General features: G+C 41.4%; 1 protein-coding gene across 1 annotated transcript; it reads right to left on the bottom strand.

Moving 5' to 3' along the window:
- Positions 1-55: 55 nt before the first annotated feature.
- Positions 56-25,303, bottom strand: dars1 (aspartyl-tRNA synthetase 1). Its single transcript, XM_019268939.2, has 18 exons — positions 25,142-25,303; positions 21,561-21,669; positions 19,501-19,530; positions 19,132-19,189; positions 17,289-17,381; positions 15,982-16,084; positions 11,981-12,083; positions 11,549-11,629; positions 9,233-9,292; positions 7,079-7,190; positions 5,457-5,591; positions 3,844-3,991; positions 2,467-2,613; positions 2,100-2,142; positions 1,758-1,838; positions 1,024-1,135; positions 783-854; positions 56-649 (listed from the first exon to the last, which is right to left on the bottom strand). The coding sequence occupies exons 1-18, from the start codon at positions 25,162-25,164 to the stop codon at positions 558-560; spliced, it is 1,602 nt and encodes a 533-aa protein (XP_019124484.1). The 5' UTR covers positions 25,165-25,303; the 3' UTR covers positions 56-557.

Below are 25,303 nucleotides of genomic sequence, written 5' to 3'. Positions count from 1 at the left end.
TGCATTCAGAAGCAGTACTCACAAAAGAAATCATTCCAAAACATAGACCAATTGATGGTTTTAGAAGTTTTTTTATTGTTTGTCTTTAGTCCTCTAATAACATACAAAACACCTGGAGTTACAGTTAGAGACCACAATCATTAGTTCTTAGTCTGTGCTGGTATCAGGAGGGACTCTGACCTGTATTAAGGTAGTTTTATAACATCTCCATAGAAAAGAACTTAGACAAACACTGACTCATTATTTAAAAGATTAATTGTGTGCAGTTTTACAGCAACTTCCATAAACCACCGGCCAACTCCTCTTTCTCTTTTATGCACCCATTATTTGTTGTTGCAAGACAACTATGTACACCAGTCAATAAAGTACGTACTGTAGCAGCTGCTTCGCTCTGTTGTCTTAATGTTTAATCATAGTGGCACGTTAGAGTCACAGGGTGGCACTAGCTCCTATACCTTCTCCCTTTTCCTGCATTGTGGTATTAGTATTGTTTCCCCATCACCAAAACCAGTGTGTTAATCCAGTGATGACTGGGTTTGTCCGTGAGGTTGAAGGGTTCAAGGTGTCAGGCGCTTAGGGTCACGTGGGAACATGGAAGTCTGACGCACGTTGTGGAGACCCAGGTACAGCATGCAGACTCTCTCCAGGCCTGCAGAGGACATTTTTAAGTCAGTCAACAAATCTTTATTTTCGCCATTAAAAACACATGAGACACCTGAGGCTTATTCACAGAAAGTACAGTAATGCTACTAAAAAAATCAAAATAAAATAATATTTTTTACCAATGCCTCCACCGCCATGTGGGGGAGCTCCATATCGGAAGGAGTCAATGTATGCCTTAATCTTCTCCAGATCTGTGGGATAACACAAAAAAAGAAGTTGTGAAAAACTGAAAACTGGCTTTAAACTTTATATTTGCTTTCACTGACATTTACAAACCATCCACTGATTAAATGTTCTGGTGGTGTAATTCAAACTAAACACCAATAGAGGGAGATAGAACACAATAAACTCAGTTTTTACCAATCTGGTGATGGATGGCCCTTTCGGTCAGCAGCTGAGCGTCGTGGACTCTCTGAGCTCCAGACAGGATCTCCTCTCCCCTCATGAACATGTCATATGAGTTGGAGTATTTCTGGATGAAACCAAGAGAAGTTTTGTGGAGTGACTTTTCTGATAGAGTACAGCTTTTTTTTAAAGTACCTAAACCAAAACTTTCATTTGAAAATTGTTAGAAATGCAACTGTGAAAGATAAAGTTCACAAAATTGCTTCATATCCACAGTGGTTCATGTATATCGTCACTTTCTTTGTTTCATTAGATCATATTAACTTTGAGTTTATGTTCTGATCATGATGACTTGCTAATTTCCAGTGTAAGACATCAACAATGGACTCATCTCGCTATGAATAATGAGTGAGCATGCCAGATGACAATATTAAAAAGATTTTTGAGTATAAAAAAAATAAAGCATTTTTTCCAATGAGACTCTGTAACAGGTGAAGCTATAAAAATGTTTTTAATATTTCAGTGAAATTCTTCATGACCACACCAAAGGGAGCTTTACATTGGCAACAAAATCCACTATGCTGTTTATCAGCCAGTGAAAAGTGTTTGGTGTATCTAAAGGATGGCGGTCTCTTGCTTGATTGCAAGTTTAACCACTGTGCAACCACAAAAAATAACATTTACTACAGCAAATGTCTTGCTACGTAGGCATTAACTGTGTTTACTGTATGAGTAAGTGTGAGACTTACGGGGTTGTTTGGATCAGGCATCGTGTAGAAGGGTCTAACAGCCAGTGGGTACTTATCCAGCACATAGAAGTCAGTGTCATACTGAGGAGAAAAAAAACAAACAGAATAAGCATTCAATAGTTGTTTCTGGATGCACCAGACAACTGTGGATTAGTGTTTTCATTACATAATGTAATAAAAGGGGTGCATAATGAACTCCTTGAAATAAACACGTTCTGTTATGGTTGTAAGGTGCAGGGTCAGGTGTTATAACTCGGATGAAGGCTGACAGCTGGTAGGAGCTGATTTTAATGCTGCAGTCTGTCCACACATTTAAATAATCTGAAACACAGATGAACATACCTTTTCCTTGACAAGACGGCCAAGTAGCTTTTCATTGGGCGTACTACAGGAAAAACAAAAACGGCATTGACTTTAAAACTTAGTTATTTTGTCTAATTGTTGACTTGTAACTGGCTTGCAAGTGAATATTGTGAGAGTATCAAATTATCTTTTTTTAGATGGGTTTATGCCAACAGCATGACAAAAAAGAGCTTTCATACTTTTCTAAACTATAAATAGTTAAATTAAAAAAACAATCACAAGAATGACTTGCTGTTATTGGTGTGCTGTTTCACTTCCTCTGTTTAAACTCATGTGAGTCACCTTTTATCGAAACAACAAAATCATCTGATCAAATGAGGGACAAACTGCGTGGGTGGATTCTGACCTGAGGTCGTCCTCGTCACCCATCTCCACCCCAGCTTCGCGCAGCATGGCCAAGGCCTCTGTGTACTCCAGCCTCAGAGTGGGCTCCAGGAATTTGAAAGGCTCACTGGGAAACTGCTTGTTCACCGTCTGGATCTCTGTCTGGAAGCTGATGCAGGCAGACACACATGTACACACACGTTAAAGCCTACTAACCAGGGTTCAGAATTCCTACCCACACAAAGCCAAAAGCCAGACAATCATACCTTTGCTTTGCATGGTTTTGTTAGTATTTGAATTTCAATTCCTTCTGGCCACCATACATACTCTTTTTACGGAGCAGATCTAGTGGATGAAGTGAAATATACTTTAACAATCCACTACTACAAAAGAGAGTGATACTGGGCTGAATGCCAGAGCAAAGAGCGTCATTTAACGTCTAAAAATAAGTATCCTAAAAGTGACATTAAACAACAAACAGAGTCACTGTTGCCTGAAGTGCGAACGCACATGCAAAATGATTTACGTCAAGAGAGAACAGACTGGAAAGTCATGAGAACAAAAGCCAGTCAACTGCTCTAGGAAAGAGGAACAACGGTCACAAGTTGAAACTAACCAACAGTGACTGACATTTACAGTATAATAGGGGCTGTGACCTGCTACTAGGTTTGACGTGTAACCTAATATGACCTCTTTCTGGAACAATGCCTCTCACAGATATTTAGTTAATCTCATGTGAAGCATGTAAGCACCTTGTGCAGAATTTCTATATAAATCAATGATAAAATTGGGGCTTTTCCAAATTTTTCCAGTGAACCACAAGGGGGTAGGCTTCATCCTTGTACTGCTTGAGCTCAGAAAATTGAGCTATGAGGATGAACTGGCACTCACACAGGCTCTTTTACTTGCTGTCATTTCTAGTCAATGCTGTTGTTCAGCAATTCTGCCACAATACCTAGAAAAAAATGAAGGTACAGAGGCTGAGAGTTCCACGCATGGGGGAAAAAAAGCACTTTGCAGTCCATTCATTTGGCTTTAACGGCTCTCTACACATGCAGTGCTGATTCTTACCACTAGGAGGCACTGGAGGCACATCATAACACTGGAAATCACTTTTTTTTTAAGAGCCAACAGCAGTAGCTGACAACACTAAATAATGCGGATTCGACATTTGAAATAGTTTTGCCCTCCACTGAATTTCCACATCAGGAATTGATATTGTCAAAATTCACTTCTTTTGTTGAGTGGTACAAAAAAAACTTGAGCCTCTGTGACATGTAATTTGGGTACACTTTTTGGTGCCACCTGAACCTCAGAAAAATTTAAGCATAACAAACATCACCAACAATTGTCAAAGTCAGAAGCTCACAGTTCAAGTTTCACTGAATCATAATCTTACTTGTCTCTGAGTCCCTTGAAGATCTGCACCATGGTGTCAGTGATGGAATCGATGACTTCGTGGTAATGGTAGTTGAAGGCCATCTCAATATCCAGACCTACGAACTCGGTCAAGTGACGATGGGTGTTTGAGTCCTCAGCCCTGAAAACTGAAATAATGCAGATTGAACCATCAATGTTTAAACAAAGCAAACATAAATAGAGTTTCAGTGAAATGGCCTTTTTATTCAGTGTCATTTGAACCACTGCACAACTCGATGAAATCTTTATGAAAGGACAATGTGTTTATATGCAACTCTCTGCTTCAATGAAAACTACTTTGTCACCAGGAAAGGCTTAAAGTGAGAAAGGCAAAAAACTAATGAAGCTGTTACAATGCTAAATCTATAGTAAGTACTTTCACTTTATCTTTTAGTTTCATTGTATCCTTGTATCCTTGTGAAGTAACTGTGTGTTATACAAGTGCTACAAACATTACTGATATCACTAGCGACCACGTTTTGTATGATGGATTCATCGACGTTATGAGTGATACGTATAATTATCCAGAGCCGTGCATTATGGTTGCACATAAGAATGCCTGATCGACAGACACAGTGTCTTCAGACAGGTGGAGCAGTCTTTACACATGCATGCAAAGAGTTGATTAAAGGTGTGAACACATCCACATTCGGCTGAAGGGAGATCAGGCACGTGCACACGCACACAATTTCACAATGACTGAGACGTAGAAAACACAAGCGTGCATATGTATGGCTTCATGAATCTGTATAGACATGTTTCCTCTTTTGTATTCACACAGGTTTTTGTCTAGAATTTGCAATTTTATGCGAAGACTAACATAACTAACACGACACCCGCTTCTCTGTGTTTAACAGCAGCTGTGTGTTTACATCCGTTTGTTCCCTGGCGGACGTCTTTAGCAGATTTCAGATGGTGGCCATAGCTGTGGACGCACCACATACACGGTACTTCTGACCACTGGGATTTCGAGGAGAGTTGATTCTCTTTACTTGCTGAACTGGCATGAGTGTAACTAAGGCAACAGCGGCCAGTAAATTGTTGCTTTAAAAGCAGTGATGACCTTAAGCCCTTTGATTTCTCTGGAGGAACTACAGAGAAGCAAACAAAGACCGTAGTCCGGTCAGTAGAATACTAAATGTGCGTGCTTCTCCCAAATGTGTTGCTTTATCTCGGTGAAAAATCATATATAACCATAAAATCAGATGCAAGTAGCAAATTAAAAAAGGGAGTTTTGTTTTTCTGCATGTTGTTTTGTTACACGCTGCCACGTATTCAATCAGATGGTGGCGGTGTTTACTTACAAGAGCTGCAGATTCTCTTAAACTCAGTACAACACCATAAAGTCCTTTACAAGTCCCATTGTGTCACTAACACACTAAACTCTGCAGCAGCTCTGACCACAGTGAAAGCAACAGAGGGAGGTCTTTTAAAAGTTAAATCTGAATACATTTGGAGCCGTTTTAAAACTGTCATCGCAGTTAATAGTGTCTACAATGTCCACGACACTCTAGCCGCTCGTTTCGCTCGTTTCCCCATATGTGAATAAAACAAATGTGTGAGGGGGACAGATGGGATGGGAGGCATTCTTACCTGGACCCACACAGAAGACCTTGTCAAAGTCAGCACAGATGCACATTTGCTTGTAGAGCTGGGGAGATTGGGCCAGGTAGGCGCTGGTTTTAAAGTAAGACACCGTGAAGACGTTTGCTCCACCTTCACTGGCAGCTAGAAGTGGACAAAGACAACTGTTAGATGTGAAATTAAGTTTTTTCTACCGGCCCACAGCATAAAATAAACACAGTGACCACCTATCAGGAAATTGAGGTTTCTCACTTCACTTACTCATAATTAACCTGTTCAGTCGGAGTCTGAACTTTAAATATCAAGCCGTTCTCTTCTTTGACAATAAGAACATCTCTATGACGGCTTCAGGCCAACTGAAACTCTGCCACAGACTGAGAACGCTGACCAAAATCAATAAAAGTAATTGATTTTTTATTTTATATCCCATTTGTCTCATAGAAAAACACCGCACACACAGTTGCCACGTTGTCATGTTTATCAAAACAAAACAGGCCTCGAAAGAGATAAGCCATATTAACACAGCAGATGTACAGTTCTCTATTTGACGTCAGAGGGAATTATTCGATTTTGTCACGCCACCAAAAGTAGGGTGGGGGTTCAAACAGCACAAACTGTTGAGTGTACGTGTTATGGGTGTGTGCAGGAAGATGCGGTTTTGCAGAGTACAGACTGTTGGTTTAGTGGTGCCGCCAAAATAAAAAAAAAAAGCGGCAGTTTTGAATTTAGTTTGCGTCAGGCTATGTGGATATCATTGGCTCCTGAAGGAAAGAGGAAGTACGGGTGTCAAAGGTTTCGCCACAATTCAAATCTGAGAGAAACACGTGGGACGCTGAGGACTGGGTATTTGTGAGAAAGTACAACACTATGTACTTTGTTTAAGATCAGGGCTGGGTCACTTATATGCAGCTTTCATTATATGCACCTTACTAAGTATTTTCTCAAGGCTTTAAGCGATGAATATATTTCAGCTGAAGAGTTGAAAGACTTTTTACAATGTAATTTGTATACACGAAGAATATCAAATTACTTCTCACAGCTGACACTGAGAAAAAGAGCACAAGAATACGAGAAACACGCTCAAAATAACTTTGAATGTGAAAGCAAGTGGGAGGATTTTCAGCCTTCCCTTCTTTAAGTAAAGTGGGATAAAGTCTTCTGGGAGCGAGCTTAAGAAAGGCCTCCACTGTCAAATTAGGAGGCCACGGCGTGGAAATGTGAGTGTGAGTGGAAGAGCTGATGCGAAAGTTAGTTTGATGTGTCCAAAATTCTCAATGGGCTAGATTAAAATCCTGATAGACAGTTTTAGACATGACACCTTGACAACTGTTTGCTCAAACATAGACGTGCGTGACCGTGGTTGGGTTTCAGAAAGTCTGTTACTCATTGAAACTCTTTTTTGTGAGCTTCAACTGAACTTCAGTTTTTGATTTCAAGTGCAGCAAAGATGGACAGCGCATACAGGAAGTCAACCGTACAAACTGCCACAGGATGACTCACAAGACACCTGTGGGTGGTGACATGGAAACAAATGTGCCTCTACTGAAATGTTTCATCAAAAATGATTCAATACATGTTAGTGTTACTTCTCCCTTGGGGCAGGATCAGTGTGACAGAGAGAGTGTTTGTACCTGATATGATTTTAGGGGTCTGGATCTCCACAAAGCCCTTATTGGTCAAAGTGTCCCTGAAGAGCTGGCACACCCCCGACTGCAGGCGAAAGATGGCCTGGCTGGTGGTCGTCTTTGAGAGGGCAGAGACACAGGCAAAGGCTCAGCCACGTGCAAAAGAGACATTATCACACTTAGCATGACTTTGGATTATTACACAATCGTAACAGATGTGAAAACAAGAGTGCCAACTTCTGCTCTTGTAACTCCTCTCAACACGAAGGGTGAAACATGAAGCTGCTGGCAAAGGCAAGACGTTGCATTCAAACCTATCATTATAAATGTAAATGCTGAAACCAAGGCGGGGTGAAAAACTGCTCAAACTAAATCAGGAGATTACCATAAAATGCCCCCAAAACCCCCCAAAACTGCAACAGTTAGTATATTTTAGGGAGTGTCCTCTTCAGCTTTGACATGCTATGGCGTCTGACTCATCTCAAATGACCACAATATTTCTACAATTGAGCTTTACTGGATTTCAACTCCATTTATTATACACCTTTATGAAGACAGACCCTGTTCCTTTCAATACACGGCACATAGGTCTACATTTAATTAAAAAGGTTTAATTTCTCCCTTTTTTTTCCCGTCTCTATAGCCTGTCCAGTCCTGAGTAGGTCTTGTCTGACTAACAGTTGGCAGGATGGAGAGATGATAATGTCTAAATACTGGCAAGCTCATTAATCTGCAGACAATGCTGCAGGGCTGTCTGGCTGAAACTTTTCCCATCAGCTCCAAAATGAATACAAGTGGAAGTGGAGGAAAAAGGGGGGGGGGGTTGCTTCACAGAACTTTGAACCAAGAAACATCTTTAAAAAGCAGTGAACCAAATTAACCACAGATTCCCTATGACTTGTTTGTTTGTTGGTCGCACGCTCACATTGGGCCGTGCCTGGTGTTAAAACTGGGAAAAAAAACAACCCTAAAACCAGTCAAAACCACATTCAAATGTTAGAAAGCACCTCCTGTTTACAGCACGTCTCTATAAGTAGGTAGAAAGGTGGGTGCGGGTAGGTGGTGCTTAGTGTATTCTCAAACTGGCACTTCCTCTGATGATGTCCTTACAGGGGGGGAGGGGGTTGCCTCATGATATAGACCTGTTCTTCATATACCTCTTGGCGGCACTACTGCCTGTGGTGATGATCAACCACAGGCTGGTTTCAAAGCACAGAATCAAAGAGCTCACTCCTAGACTCACTCCTAGAGAACATAATAGGCAGATTATTGAATAAAAGTGATCTTTATTGGCTAAAATGAACATACGGTACACTTGAGTCGGACCGATGCTCATGTACAGTTTCTGACACGTCTATAAAGCCAGGATAATGGCAGCACTTTTGTTTTGGGGGATTTGTTTCAACTCCATTCGACACCGACTGAATACAGGTAAACTCCTCCACTGTGTTTTTGTGCGAAGCACCTTATGTTAGAGGACGATCAAGTTACAAGGGGAGTTCCATAGGAACTACATTATTATTGGAGGTGGTTTATGGTTCCCTTTTGGCGCATCTGTCTGCCAGTGTGGGAACCGCTTTATAGCTTCACTGGGCTCTAAAGAGCAAAGCTGATGACAGACCCCGGTCCTTGTGCTCAAAGTGCACAGTGTTACAGAAACAGGTGGTGTTGTGAAGCTCATGAGCTACGTGGCCCTGTGCTGTGGTGTTGGTGCCTTCCTGCCTGGTGCATCATACACGTGGGAGGCACAGATCAAAACAATGAGGCACTTTGTGGCTTGCCCTCTATTGCTGCTTGCATAGGTTTTAGCGCATTTTCCAGACTGCAAAAGGCACAGACAGTGATTTGCGCTACATTTCAAATGTCTCACGCTGGTTTAAAAGGCTGTCTGCTTTCCCTTTTATAATAATTACATAAATAATAATTGATAATAACAAATGATTTTCTCTACATTTCTCCATCGATTGTTTGTGTCCTTTAATTCAAGATAAAATGTAAGAAATTAGATCAACTTTATCGTTGACAGAATTTGTACGTGTAAAAAGGTTAATCAAATGCATGAGATTTTTTTTATAAAGAAGATAAACACCTTTGTCACGTATACAGTTTTTTTTTTTTCCCCCCACTTGTTTCTTCACAACAACTCTGGTAGCAGCTTACCCTGAGATCAATCACCCTGTTGTCCAGCTTGGTGTCCTGGTTGACTGTGGCTCTGCCTTCCTGAGGGGCAAACAAAACACAATCACATCACCCAAAATCCCCAGACTAAAATATTCAATGATCTAACCAGTCCTGTTTTCATGAGTGTTTGCATCCAGTGATGTTTAAAACGCTTTTTTAAGAGGCTTTTCGAACATCACATGCACGACAATACAAGGAAACATGTAATATGAGTTGTATAAAAAGTTAACTAGATAAGGACATTAATGATTGCATTTCTATATAAATAACTAATAATAATTCTTATTCTCAGCCTGGAGAAAAACATAATTGGTGAAACTAAAAACACCAGCAGGTTAATAGCACAATATGCTTTGTTTCTTGCAACAACGATTACAGGATCAACCGCAACAAAAGACATCTGCAATGTGAGGTAACAGGGCAATAAAAGTGAGAAAAGAATAATAATAAAAAAAAAAAAAGACAAATAAAAGAATAAATGTTTCATCACAGGAGGAACCACTGCTTCCAGGGTCATGGATGTCAGGCTTCCTCAGAGGACGCACTGGGGTTTGAGCTAATAGCCTCCATAGCCACATCCTGCTCCAAACAGCCCCACGCAGAGGGACAAAAGGTTAGACAGGATGGGTAGACAGTCAGACAGACAGGGCTGTTAAGGCCCGTGTCTCTCGGGAGAGCAGGTGCTGCTGTAAGTATGTGACTGACATGTTAAATCCCAAATGAAAACACCTGGGATGCTGCTGCAGCTGCAGAGATTAGCTTACTGGATAAACACAGACAGACTCTAAGTTGTTTCTGGTAAAGCAGGGCACGTATATTAATTTACTAATGATACATTTGTGAAATAACATGTTAATATGACATCTGATATTGGATACGGTGGATCCACAGTTGCTGATGTGCAGAAATTCATTAAAAAGGCATTAATTACTCCTTATGTTGATGCAACGGCTTCAATCTGTTAAACGAAAGGTTTAACATTTCTGAGCAAAGGAAGAATCTTTGGAAATTAAATATGTATTTGCCCGAAATGCAGCTCAATAAATCTGCGATTGGCCTTTTTCCCCCTCTGTGTTACAGAATACAGCATTTGACACAAAGGCATGTCAGTCTAAAAGGAATGAGATTTTTTTGCCCATTTTAGTAACGTTTTAATTTCCCAAAGAAAAGGACAGCTTATTGCAATGTCTGCTGCATTTAAACTTCATAAAGTGGCACTCAAGTGCTGCAGAAACACTACAAAAACAGCCAACCATGCTGTTATGTGTTAGGATTGTCAACTTGTTTGACAAAAAGCTGCAGTAGCCATTTACACAGATCTATAGTTATTTAATAGTATAACAATTTTTGATATTACATGCCGGTACCACATTTGCAAAGCTGAATTTTGAAGAAAAAACTAAACAGTAATCTTTCTTCGACCGAATAGCCAATGATGTAACTATGTTGCTGCGATTCACACTCAAAAACAGAAGCCTCAGTATAATCACCAGTAATAACCACTTAAACTGTATGTGGAAAAATAAGGACTTCTTAAATTAATCACCATTCTCTCAAATGATTCGGCATAGATGCACAAATCTCCTTAATTGTAATTCAGAAGACTCCCTAAGCCCAAGCTGCCGGCTCTTATAAACACTGCACGATGAAATCACAGTTTGCATGGAGATGGCGGAGTCAAACGAGGTGATGTTACTCGATGTGTGAGTGTGATGTTAATCAGTGCAAGTCATTCTGCTCTGGATCTTGTTTTTAATTCAACCTGGTTTAATTCCTCAATCCTTGAGTCTGCCAAAAAAACACGAATCTCTATTTGTCTTATTGACAATGTCTTAGGAAGGATGAAGGACAAAGTTAGTTTAGACATGGGCCTGCCACGGTTCTTGCTCTTAAAGTATATGGACAAATTAAGGCTTCATTGTTTGTTGTTCACATTGTATAGCTGCACGTCACAACTGCTTCAAATTAAAGCAGTCTACAGCTGGAGACTGAGCTCCTTAAGTGGCAGGCTTGCCAATTCTTTTCAGCAGACAGGCGCAAGTTTCACCTTAGGAATGTACCGCGCTTGTTGCCTAATTTGTTGGTGGCTGAAACAACACATAGTGGATCATTAGAGGCCCTTAATCACCAATCTTATTCTGCTAAAATATCCCACAGTGAACTGCAGTGCATCAAATATGAATATGATCAGCCTTTGGGTGTCAGCCAATACTTCTCATTAGGAGGAGAAAATAGCATTTGAGTGTCAGTCGTTAGGATCTTGGATGAAGTACACCGTCCTACATTCATCCTCACCTCTTCCCCTTCTCCATCAGGCCTGACAGCATCCTCCAGCTGCAGGGGGAGACGAGCCTCCGACTGGCTGATGACAAAGATCTGAGTGGGGAAAGAAGCAAAGAGCATTAAAAATTCAAAGGGTGACAAACCACCAACGTTTCCTTTACAGGTTCAGATGATGGAAAGTACCTGAAGACCCGCAGAGACATTTAAAAACTTTGAAAATAAAATGTGAAAGACAGCAACAGCCCTATGTGTTAAAACCTCATCTTTTTGCAAGTAACTGACTGTGTATTGAAACACGTGGGTTTTCGTGCTGCTAACAGTCAACTAGAGGTGTTGGATACAATTCGGTCCATACAGTCATACATTCTGTGTGTGTTGTTGTTGTTGACAGTGTACAGACAGTGTGGTTACACTCCTGCGTGTTCAGGACTACTGTATGCCCACCCGCTCGATGTGGAGCTCCACGTCCTGCTGGGAACAGCTCTCGATCTTCTGCTCCACTTTCCTCACCATTGCCTCCACGTCTACGATGCTTTCTTTGGTGATGCTGGTGGAGAGAGTCAGGAGGGTGGAGTGTAAAGACATTGCACTTGGAAAACAAACTCATCTGTGTGGGTGAACAACATTTCCATCAAACTGTGGCTGATGCCTGCAGACGAGCGTTGTTATTTTTCACGGTGCGGAGTAGGAGTAGTGTGCGACACGGGTGAGAGATTTTGAGTCGTGGCTTTTAAATTACAACACATCCTAAAAATACAAGTATAGCTATGAGTAAGTTCACTAGGGGGACAAGAACTGATACCACAAGTGCTTGTGGCTTTCACAACACAGCCGCTAGCCCCCCTTTATCCCTGCTCAACAAACATACGTCTACTTTCGTTAGGCTCAAATCGACACATTGTAGCAGGGTAGAAAATGGTTCCACGCATTTTACTTTAGACATATTTGGCCGTCTGTTGTGGAATGGGACAAAAAAAATGTTATTACACCACAGTTTTACTCACTTGAAGCCCTAACTGATTCCCGTCACCACATCATCTTTCAAAGAAGCCCATTGTACCGTTTGCTTTCTGATGGAGTCACGCTAATTTCAAGACCCCTCTTACCCAACCGTCTGCCAAAAAGGGTGTGTGGTATTTAACTTCCTTTAATAATTTTGTAATAATCACAAAGGAGAAGTAAATTAATAAAGTAAATAACTAGAAGCAGGTGACTTAGAGGATGTTTGACTGTTGAAGAGTTTTGAAAAGAAATGCTTGCAGCTTACATCTTTTCGTGAGCTCGTGGGAAGTACCCACTTCTACAACAAAAGCAGTGATATTGAGAGCGGGGGCAAGAATTCCCCTATAATGCCCTCAAGTGAAAGTAAACTAAAGCATGTGAGGGGAATCCTTTTTTAATTTTCTTGCGATGGGCTTTCAAAAACAATGCACCATCTTTCTACACACAGGTTCCCCACTGAAACCCAAAACATCATCAGAAGAACAACGCCGACTGTCACGCAGAGCACGGCCAGATGGGAAACCTGCTGTAATCCTTCACTTCTTCTCATTAAAAAAGCAGTAATGAGGGACCGAACACTGGGGTACTGCCGTCCCTTCAGCTCTGCGACAGCTGCCTCTGTAGTCCTTCTCTTCTAGTAGGAGATCAGTTAGATAAATAAATCCCCCACATTAATAATTTCCGCTGCTGGGCCCAGAGGCTGGCGACAATACAGACAGCACACACTGAAGGAAACAGAGTGATTAACTCAAGGCTCAGAGTTGACAATAATACATGGAGATGAAAAATACTACTTAGAAAGAAAGAAAGAGAAAGAGAGAGGCTGTTCGTGGGACATGGATTCAGTGCAGAAGCAAAGTTTGCTCTTGTTATTTATAGGTCAGCTGAGGAAACCAGACTAACTTTTGTTACTATACTATTAAGATTACTGTACTAAACCTGTTGTTAGGTCAGTAACAACAGTATAAAACTGTTACAGAGATTATGTAAGTCAAATATGAACACGTTTGAAGAATTTTGACATGAAAGACACACATCGACAGCTCATAATTCATCGCTAAATAATGTAAGGGGCAAGTAGAGCTGACAACGTAAAGGATCTGACACATTGAGGATGTTTTCATTAACGCCGCCACTTACAAAAAATGCCAGTACCAAACATCACCCTCAGAACGTGAGGTCTCACTCAACCATTGTCCTGAAGGCAAAATTATGGTTTCCCCCGTCACCTACTACACTCACTGTTTAAACTACACACAGCTATGATTATTTCACAAATGTGTCATGCAAATAAGTTTGTTTTTTTTAAGATGCTGACTGAAGCAGGCAATGGGGGATTAAATTTAACCTAAAAAGTGCATATTACACAATAATCGACACGTTCCCTCCTGTTTTCTGCTCAGCAGGTGCACGAGTCAAGTAAAAGTTGCAGAGCCTTAAGATCACTTAATTAAATTGTGTGAGTGAGCGAAGGATGACTTGGACCATTCAATATGTGAAAGGAGATTTCCCCCGCAATGTCATTGCTACCCTCAGCATGGTTATGAGAGGATTTACTTGTAATCCGGGGTCTTACTCATCATGTCAGTCATCACACCAAAGTGTATGAAACCAGATGTGGGGCAGAAAACCACAGGAACTGATAGTGCCACCTGTTCTTTAAAGATTACACAAAACATTTTGATCCTAGCAACATGTGGTCTGAAACCACCGTGTTCAATCGTAAGACCGCTATTTTTCATGTTGGACTACGTTGTCTTAGCAACCGTGTCCTCACTTTTGCTTGCTCTGCTGAAAGGTGGCAACGTATTGCACAACAATCAGCCAACCACACAATTGCAAAACCATCTGACATTTAGAAGGAAAAGAAAAGCTACTGAAATCTAAAAAGTGATATCTGAAACACAATATCCTGTGACAGATAGCAAACTTTTAAACAATTTCAGACATCATGCAGTTTGAGATCACTGGTGCTTTGCTGCAAAACTCTGCGGGAGAACAGAAACCACAGCTGAATCTCAATGACAGCTGGGAGCAGGTCAGCGGAGTGACTTATGAGGAACCACGGCGCGGTCAGAGCATTTTGAAACTTCTAACAAAGTTCGGGTCAGAGCGGTCAGCGGAGGTCAGAACTCGGGTGTGAGCAAGGGGTGACCTTGTCCTCATTAGAAAATAATTGACTTGTGTTTGGCTTTGGTTTCCTGTAAAGCTCAACATACTGCAACAACTTGCCGAGAGGATCCTCGGGCCTCGAGTGTAACGAATGTGTGCAAAATGGTAATTTATGCACATTTGGATGTTCAAACATTTAGCAGCTCCCACTTGTTTACATATAACTCAGCCAGGTGTGTACATAAACTCCATCATCCATTATTGACTTTCATTAAGTCCTGAATGTACGCCTGTGTTTTCTCAAAGTATTACAAGAATTACAGAAATATTTATTTTGTTGTTTGCGATAGATGCTACCTGATTTATCATTTTCAAATCCTGTAATACAGACTTTGCTGCTCGGTCCTAAATGATCAGGGGAAGTGAGAAGCTGCTCGTCTCACAGTGGCCTCAGCGCTGGGAACAAGGTCACAGTCTGGAACAATAAAAGAGCTTGACGTACATCCCAATGATGTTTGACACTGCTTTGTCAGTGATCTACAATTTAATGAATACTTTTTCAATCAAACAGGTTTCTTTCAACGTTTAAAAAGATTCTGTGGGAGGATTAAACACCCTATATTTCTTCTTCTATCTTCAGTCCCAATCGCAGATGATAGCTGCTACTTAATGGGAGGCTTGTTTCAAACACAGCTGCAATGTCTGCATTGCTTAAGTTCTTCATTATACAATGTCAAAACTGCCATTTTGGTCTGGCACGTTACAGTTGTGGGTGTTGCCCATTTGCCCAATTCAGCAATATCTAAGGAGGTAACGTTTAAGTAACACCGACAATTAAGGTCTTCCCCTTTTGCAAAAATGTAGAATTCAACAAACATTGGCACTACTAGAAAACAGATGCTTCCAAACATCTGATTAATGCATTGTATGCTTTGTATTGTCAGCCTATAGTGGCATTATTCTCAGCCCCGCCACCCCTTTAGCCCTTTTAATAAAGTACATATCCGTCAATAGTCATGTTCATTCATAGACTACCAATAGTGGGCTAAGAATTTGGCTGCTAACATGACTAATGATGCTTGGCTTCTTAAGTATTTCTTCCTCTGATCCGAGCTGCTGTATCAGCCATCTCGACAGGAACTGCTCCATTAAAACACTACTGTATCCCACCCTGTTAACAGCCAGCTTTTGTCAAGTGAAAAATGATTGATTCCTCCACCCTCCACCTCACTCAGAATGTGTGAAAATGGATCGGCAGGACTATTAGGGCCCAGGATTTTCCCACCATTGTTTGTGCCCTCTCTGACAGGAAGAGCAGTCTCGGTACTCACTTTGCGGCAAACTTGACCATCTGCTTGCTGGCACGGTCTCCCACTGCGACCAGTGCCTGCACGTTGAACTGCTGTTGACGCAGGACCAAGAAGCACTGCTTCCCTGAAAACAAAACAACAACAATAGATAGTGCCGGGCTGTTAAGATCTCATTCATACAAGTTTAACAGGCCTGTAACGTTAAAAGCTTGGGCGGCCTCTGTGAAGCAACGTGCGTTGGTGTGTCAAAAGTCTACGTTTGACGCAGCTGTAAGGAGCTTTCTTGTCATCTACAGGTAAAGTGTCAAACATTTGTGAATGTCGCCTTCTCTTTGATAAGCACTGTGGAGAAAGGGTGATTGCTACCTTCCTAACAAACACACACACACACCTTGGAAGAGGTGAGAGAGTAAACAAGTTAGCCAACAAAAACTCAAGGCAGTAGACAGTCGGACCACCCAGGTACTTTTGATGTTTGTCATCTGTGAGAATGGGTGGGTGGGCGGTGGGGATAATAGCAATGTCAAAATCCCACAAACACCTCATCCCGGAGAGAATCAGGATGTTATTCTGCTCACACGGACATCCTTACAGCGAGCAGAGAGAGAGAATGAAGACATGAGTGGAGGGGAAGTAGCTCTTGACTCTGGAAGTTATCTTTAAAAAGGAAATGGCAAAAAAAAAAAAAAAATCATGGCAGTTGATTTGTAATCATAAAGCAGCAAAAAGACTTGATGTTTCGCACAGAGATGTAATAACCTGCCAATGCTGAGTAGGTTCATTGTATTCAAATAGAGCAACTTTACGGCTGCCAGTAGCTCGAAGAGGTTATCTGAGCTTCCAAGTTGGCAGCGACAGGCGTGTCTGACAATGATATCAAAAACCCCCTCAGGTTGTCAAACTCTGTTTAACATGGGAGGAATGGAAAAAAACCTCCTCTGTCTGTACAACCCCACAGAGGACTATATTGTAGAAAATGGAGGGAAAGTTAGTGAACACAGGGGTACGGTTTATTATGTATGTTCACCTTAAAAGCAGCTCTTTTCTTTTTGAGTTTCTGAACTTCGGTGTTGACCTAGGTCAACGAGGTCATGGGAAAATCTAAAAGCAAATCAGATGCGACCTGTATTTGGCTTTGGTTTGGTCTTGAAAAGGAGGGAGTGAGGTGACGAACTGGCCCAAGGGCAGAACATTCAGACATTTCACTATACAACAGCGAGGATTAGCACAGAGGTCATCTAATCTTGGCTGTTTGTGTGTTTCGCACAAAAAGAAAAAGTTGCTCTAAGCTGGAAAAGGTGAACAATGTTGCGTGGGGGTGATCTCACCTTTGGCTCTGCTGGTGTGGACCCGGGCGCGCAGCCAAATCAGCTGGTCAGCTTTCTCAGGAGTGAGGTCTTGGACCCGCACCAATGCCCTGTCTGGCTCACACACACACACACACAAAAATGTATTACTTCAAAGAACTTTTATGCCCCCTCCCCTCCCCTGCACACTCCCAAGGGCAGAAAGAAATGTGAATAAGCATGCATGTGCGTGTGTAGACATACACACAATAAAATGCTCAAATTACAGACGTGCCTAATAAATAAGACACACTAGGAGGCCTGCTGAAAAGCTGTCTAACTCACCCATTCTCTGTGGGCTATATGACAAATTGACTCCAGTTTCACCTGTGTCACTCAGAGGCATGCTTTCTCCTCATTATCGGCGAGCACAAGGAGCAGACACCGAGGCTACACCGGAGAAAACAGAGCCGCCCTTTTGGCTGAGAACTCTGCGTCAACCCACATGAAAGCCCTCACCCTCAAACCTCACCCCCCTCCTTAGCCCGTTCCTATGGCTGAGCTTGGCATGCAGGTGAGGGAGGCCCCACTTTGTTTGTTGCCACTGGAGCTGAAAGAGCATCCAGACAGATGGACGACCTCGACAGGTCCGTCTGCTGTCTTGTTCACCCGGGAGTTATCACACAGACACACACACACACACTATTAGTTACTGCAATTATCGCTGCTGCAATCGTGACGAGAGAAGAGACCAAAAGCATTTTTCGTGAGGTTTATCATTTTTGCGATCTTGTCATCTGCAACGTTTGACAGCCAGACTAAGGTAAACTGAGAAGTTCTGGAGCAGGATGTCATCTCGTAGAAAAAAAAACATAATTTGAGAGTTGCTGCACAATCTCTATTTCAGGGTGCCAGATTTTTCTTTTTTTCCTTTCATGTTAATTTCTTCACCTCAAGAGTTGATGTTAACCTCTTGAGCGCCAGCCTCTACAAGATTGGTGTGATGATAAATAAATATTCTTTGGCTGCTGGTTTACTGTGTTTTGTAATGGAGCGACTGTTGGAATCGTCACAGTCTAAGCTTTCATATGACACATTGTTTTACTGTGTAGCATGAAGTGTCAGAGCACTAGCAATGGAAATGTGGTGAGTGGGTTGACTTTGACACTATACAGATTGGAGTTGTGTTTGGTGTATGTGTAAATATGACATATCTGTGCTTATAGCAGAGTTTCTCCTGTTTAATTTAACATGCATTATGACTGCATTATTACACGATTAGTTCAGTGTTTCATACTTTTTGTTGCTGTTCAACCCTTTGTTTCCCCAATACTGCCCATACGTAGATCAATGATTTCTTTAACTCAAGATGAAGAAATGAGTGCAGCTCAGCCACCTGTCACTGTAATATACTTATTTCACAAGGAAAAACTTTCACTTCTGTAAGTAGTAACTGACTGACAGGAAATTCACTGAACACCGGTACCTGGAAATAATATTAAAACAATGAGCTTCAAACCAAAGGAAGTCTGCAAGTACTGTATCTCTATCTGTACTCTGTGACTTTCTTTTTCACACTTTGTGACAACGGATGGGTAAATTCTTCTGTGCATATTTTTTTGCAGACATGTTGTGAACAGTAGGCATGTATTTAGTGTATTTAATACACCCAAAACATGAAAAGAACACCAAATATCACAGCACGCAACAGAGAAATGGATATATATGGTCATTAAACTTAAAGTTACACCAAAGCAAAAAGATGTCATCCCTTTGTAATTAGTTCCATTGCAAATCTTTAATGTTAATTATCTCTTGATTACTTCTCTGTTTTTAGCAATGAGGATGTTTGGTTGGCTGATGAGTGAGACAACTTTGTACTAACCCAGTTTTTGTTGGGACTGAACCATAGCCGCCACACCATATCGGTCTTTAGCAAAGTCCTGAAAGAATAAAAACATGACATCTTAGTAAACTCAGTTGGGCATTTCATTGTTGTCTAAGGCAACTCCAGCATTTGGATTTCATAAGCGTCAGTCTGTCTGTCTACTACGTCTGAGATAACAGCCAGACAGAACAGATAATGAGACTTATCACCGTCCTAGGAGGAAATTGTCAAACAGAGAACATAAAACAGCGTGCAGGTATTTGCATGCAAACTGTTGCAAAGGTGTGAAAGTGGAGGTAGAATCAAAGTCTCACAGAAAAGCAGGGGACTGGAGGATGAGTGTTGTGATTTGTAGGCGATACTTACATCTTCCTCTGTGCTTTGTTGTTCGGCAGCCTGAAACACAAAGAGGCGACGGGGGGGTGTAAAAGGGCATCGCAAACAGCCAGGAAATAACAACAAGAGGGCTATCTATTAAATTCAAACATTCCAAAAAAAAAAAATGTTCAAAAACATTCAACTTCAAATGGAGCGACTTTAAACGTTTTGCTACAACAGTTATGTAAATTCTGTTTTCATCTTGTGCTATCACGGATTTGAATAAAATTAATAAATCATAGCTCAGTCCTGGAGAGAAGCCTCAGATCCCTGGAATGCACGGCTCTTCTACAAACTGCTCTAACACATCATAGACAATGAGTAATGGCAGCGGGAGATATTGCTTTGTAATAGAAACAGTGTAAGTGGACAGATTCTTTATCTCTGCACAGACTTCTAGGCAAATGACTCCCGGGGTGCGATGAGATCGAGTCTTGGCAAAGTTACAGTTCCATTTTCTATGCAAATTGATATTGGTGTATGAAATGGCTGATGGCGGCGGAGTGAATTGGAATCGCCCATCCTTGATATGATAATCCAGTCACATGATGGATGATATTGCAGCTTATGATCAACTGAATATAGACCTGCTATAGCCATGAAGCAAGCGACCCACTCCGGAGCCCCTAAAGTGACAAGTGTCAGCACGAAAAGTGCACGGGGACGAACAGCACAACTAAGATTCACTCAATAAACATTCGACTCAGCTTCCCAGTCTTTCCCCGCGGCACTGCTTAACACACCACACTCGTATGGGCAGCAGTAGCCCGCCTATTAAACAATGACACACCTGCTTTCTTTGATGAAACATGCTGACTGGATGAATTCAGCTCAAAGAACTTTGTTGCTTTCATCTATAAAAGCCACTCGTATCATGACACACCGACACACGCAGCGTTTAATTGGTCTTGGATATGCTGATGTTGGGCTACATGACACATTTTCCGACAATGGATGCAGATTTTGCTTTAAGGGACTGTCTGAAAAAGAATTTATGGAACCCCCATACTGACCTTATGAGGTATCGCGGTTAGCTAATGACATCAATGATAGATTTTTCTATAAAGTCATGTTCTGTTTGTTTGGAGGACAAAGTAATGTATTCTTTGTGGCCCAGAAAACAGGGACTGGTGTTAACTTTAAGGAACAACATAATTTAAGCAAGTGCAGTAAAATAAAACTATAAATAATATTAATATGAGGCTTATGGGTCGCTGTTATGAACGTTTAGTGCTTCATTTTAACAGTAACAGTCTAACGTTAACTCATATAGGAATGATCCCAACGTGTTTCAAGCAGTGAGGAAGTGTTTTGATATTTAGACTAAAGGGACCGCTGGTATCAACTTGGTACTCCATATCAGGAGATACTTTGAGTTTGGTTATTGGAATCATTATCTGGACAGAAAACAAATTCATTAGCGAATACCCAAAGTTTATAAAAGCTCATAAATATCCAAAACCAGACGATTGTGGGATAAAAAAAAGGGCTTCTTATTGTATGTATTGTGAAACTACAGAAGTGCTTTGGCACTGATGGACATGCTGTGTTGGATATAAAAAGAAACAGAGCAAATATTGTTGGTGGCGACTTTGTTGAGTGTGTTAAAGATGGAGTCGTGAAGATTTTTGTTCCTCATGTGTAAAATATGACCCAATAAAAAGGTCAGAGGATGAGAACGTTGTTAATAAACGGAGTACAAGTGTTCGACACACCTGTCCACAGAACTTTCTGTGGTGCAAGAACATTGTAGCGCGTGCGACTGTGGCTGTAAAGTGTTCAATGTCCCTCTTTACATGTAGCCCATGCGACATGTCGTGCACTTAGTGTAGAAGAAAATAGCACTTTGTTTGGGTGGACATAAACAAAGCTAAAATGACAGGAATACTTAAACAATGGATACTCGTACCCCCACCCGTGGCTAACCAACCCTCCTGGACCCACAATGCCCAGCAGAAATGCACGTCACAGTCTTAACAGCTGTAACAGGAGGGGGGGCGACGGATGTGCAACAACAAACCAGGAAAAAAAACAAAAACACCACTGACCAGCTTGGCCTGTTTCTCAGCCTTCTTTGCAGCTTTCTCTGCTTCCTTCTGCTGTTTCTTCAGGCCTTTCTTTGACTGAGCCTGCTGCTGCTCCTCCTCCTCCGTCGCCCTGAAACAGGAAAAGGCACACAACATAAACATTTAAGTCAACTTCCACCTTCTATTTCTCCTGCATCCCACGAGGAAGTTGTTGACCGCCTGGGAAAATTAATTCTGGGCCATCACCACCTCCAGCTTTTAAGTCTGCGCCACCTTTAATCCCATTGTTGTTTTAAACAAAACAGTCTGTGTGAATGGAGAGATGGGAGGTCGGAGACGGCCGCTAAAAGGGGAGATGTCAGAAAGTAAGATTAGCTAGACAAATACCGACGCTTTAAGCAGACGGTAGTCTCCGTGGCACTTTCTAATTCATTCTTGAATTTGTGAAGAATACAGATCATCCAATTATGATAACATTTAGTCTTATCTGAAAGCAACGGCATCTTTATTTGCTAAATGCTTTTTCCCCACTACACAGCACAACACAATGACCGGGCTGATAAGCGAGTGACATTTGCCTAAAAAGTCAAGTTTGTTTGGGAGTAGCAGCAGGACAGTAGACTAAATACAACACTACATTCTTCTCTATACGTAACAATTGGGGCACAGCATACAGGGCAGCAGATATGAACCTGACTGTAACGGAGTTAAAACCAACACAAGGAGAAGACAAACAGGCTTCAGTAAAACGGTTTAACACTAGAGCACTTCGATATTTACGAACTCTAATGTTTAGTTAATTAAATCATACCGCTTTTAGGAGGAAAAATAAAAGCGCAAGTGATTTATGACGGTCTACATCAGTGAAACATTAGTGCGGCGGTGTCTGTGGCTCAGAGACACGAGGCGCTATAAAAGATGACGCTGTAATAAAAGCAGACTTATAAACGCTCTGAACTTTGCACTTCCCTAAAAAAAAAAAAAAAAAAATCAAACTCGCATTCACGGTTATAAAAGCGTGCTAAGCTTTGCAGGTGAATGAACGAGTGCTGTTTGGCTTTCACAATGACCAGGTGTCTAGACCTGGAGGAAGCCCATGAGCAACATGACAGCTGCTCTTATTTAGTCGCAGGAAATAACAAGGACCAAAGGCCAACTTTAAAATAGCAATAAAGCCAAAACAAGAAGCCAAAATCACAACAGATATCAGACCATGTTTCACACTTCCTCTACTGACAAATTTAAAAGCTAACACTGTTCCAGCTCAAGACACCTGAAGCTGAATTTGTTTTTTAAGCGAGTGTCGCCTCTCCATGTAGCCTTTTGGCAAAATCCACTGAGACGACAGACTGATGAAGGCGTCCTCGAGCTGGTTTATCCGTGCCAACCAGTTGAATTTGTTAAACTGGTCCAGCAGTTTATTTTTTTTACTCGATCTTTTATCCTCGGGCAAGTTAGGTCAGTTTGACTATCTGTCTGGGAGCAGCTCCACAAACAACGACGACTACAATCAGCTGTCAAATCAGTTCACAAACAAACATCACGCTCGTCCGCTCTTTACTCTGCAATTTGAATTCCTCACGAGACTAATTATTGTATTTACACAGTTAAACTACTTTAACCGAATAACAGGCGTCACCAATGACGCATGTCAAACAGGTGTGTTCATAACAAGGACAATAAATGAGTAGAACGGTTAGACATATAAAAAAAAAAGAAAGTTGAGTCTATGTATGAGTCATTCAAAGTACACCAGAACAAATGAAATCTCTTACATACATTAAGATTCAATCCAATGTAAGCAGTCCTGCAATCGTACATTTGTGAAGTTTTATTTTCAACGTTTGATTCAACTCACTGGTGACCGTCGAAGCTACCACTTGTGGTGTTGTAGTGTATGTTAAAAAATGTCCAATCCAACACAATACTGTAAATAAATAAAAAACAGACACAAAACTAAAGTAGTGACTGTGTGTTGTTCACTGCAGAGTTAGTGCATTGTGCTGGATTTATTCTTTCGGAGCACTTCGGGTCCATCTTTATACAATAAAGTTAACATTCAGTGCCGTCTTTGACTCCAGCCTCAGACTGTGGCACATAACCAGAGGCGTTCACTGACAGCAGAGGAATGTGAGTGAACGCGACCTGACAGGTCGAGCTTTGCGATGCTCGTTCAATAAAACAGGACATTAAACGTTGAGTAAAAACGCTGAATGAGTGGAGGATGGAGGCTTAAAATTTCACTTCAGCATCTGTGAAATATGAACTTTCATCAGAATCAGAAATACTTTATTAATCCCCCACAGGGGAAATTGTGTTCGTTACAGCAGCTCCCAAACAACAACAGCAAAGAAGATTGCACTACCAGTCTGTTGTTGCCAGTGCCATCTTCTTTGCTGTTGTTTGTTGGGGCAGCAGCATCAGAGCCAGCGACACCAACAGACTTGAGAAGATCATCAAGAACGCTGGCTCTGTTCTTGGACTGAGACTGAAACTGTTATCCATCGTGGACAATGAGCAGCACCCTCTCCACCACACAGTGGACAGACAGCGGAGCAGCTTCTCCCACAGGCGGCTACAGCTCCGCTGTCGAAGGGACAGATACAGGAAATCTTTCCTGCCACATGCCATCACACTGTACAACAAAAGCTAGGTCATAATCTACAATCTACAGTCACCTCACATTTCCCCATACTGTACATATCAACACTGCCAACTTGCTGTATATACATCTGTACAATATATTTTATTTAATCGTATTTACTATTGCTTTTTTGATATTTTATTATGTATAGTTTGCTTTATAGTATATTTTTATTCTTATGTAGTCACTTGTCACTTTGTGTAATGCTGCTGCTGCACTATAATTTCCCAGCTTGGGATAAATAAAGTATATCTATCTATCTATCTATCTATCTATCTATCTATCTATCTATCTATCTATCTATCTATCTGTCTATCTGGAAAGTTAGATAGTAAAAACATTTGAACACTACAGAGGTTGGCTCCCAAAAAAAACTATACTATACACTTATAAGATATCTATTTTAACACTATACACACACACACACACACAGGTATAAATAACAGTAAAATAAAACCAGTAACAGTAAAAATAGTAAAATAAAAGTGAACTATGCAATATGTAAATCAAACTTAGTCTTTGAGACATTTTTTTTAAAATCACATGCCAGATTTGAGTCTGCTACCAAGAAACAGGTGAAAAACTTGAAGTTTAAAGGCATGTTAAACAAGTTATCTTGAACAGAGAGCCTAAAAACAAACTTGTAACAACTCTGTGTAAATAAATAAATAAATAAATCACACATGCTAGCAGAAACCGGGCGATCTTTGGACGTGGTTTCTGAGTTTAAGGAGACTAAATAAAACCGCAGCTAGACCATGGGCTCACATTGTGCTTGACACTGTTCATATTGAACACTGTGTTCACGTGGATGACCCCGCGTGCTGCCTTCACTGTCAGATGATGCAATCTGCGGCATGTCCAGGTAATGCTAACGGACTAGCCGCTAGCGCGTGCTATCTTTACAGAACGGTGGACGAGGCTCGTGACGCGCGCGGCTCTCTCACGCGGCTCTTACCCCTGGACTCCCTCTTTAGTCATGTCGAGCTCTGTGTCCTCGCAGAGTGAAGGCAGAGACAGTTTGACGGCTCAGTCTGACAGACACACAGCTCAACAGCTGATCACTGCATGCACAGGCAGGAAGGACCTGTTTTCACGGAGCACCACAACACCGGATGCT

This window comes from Larimichthys crocea, chromosome XVIII (genome assembly GCF_000972845.2).
Source record: "Larimichthys crocea isolate SSNF chromosome XVIII, L_crocea_2.0, whole genome shotgun sequence".
In the NCBI taxonomy this organism is placed as follows: Eukaryota; Metazoa; Chordata; class Actinopteri; family Sciaenidae; genus Larimichthys; species Larimichthys crocea.
This window is presented reverse-complemented; position numbering and strand designations above follow the sequence as displayed.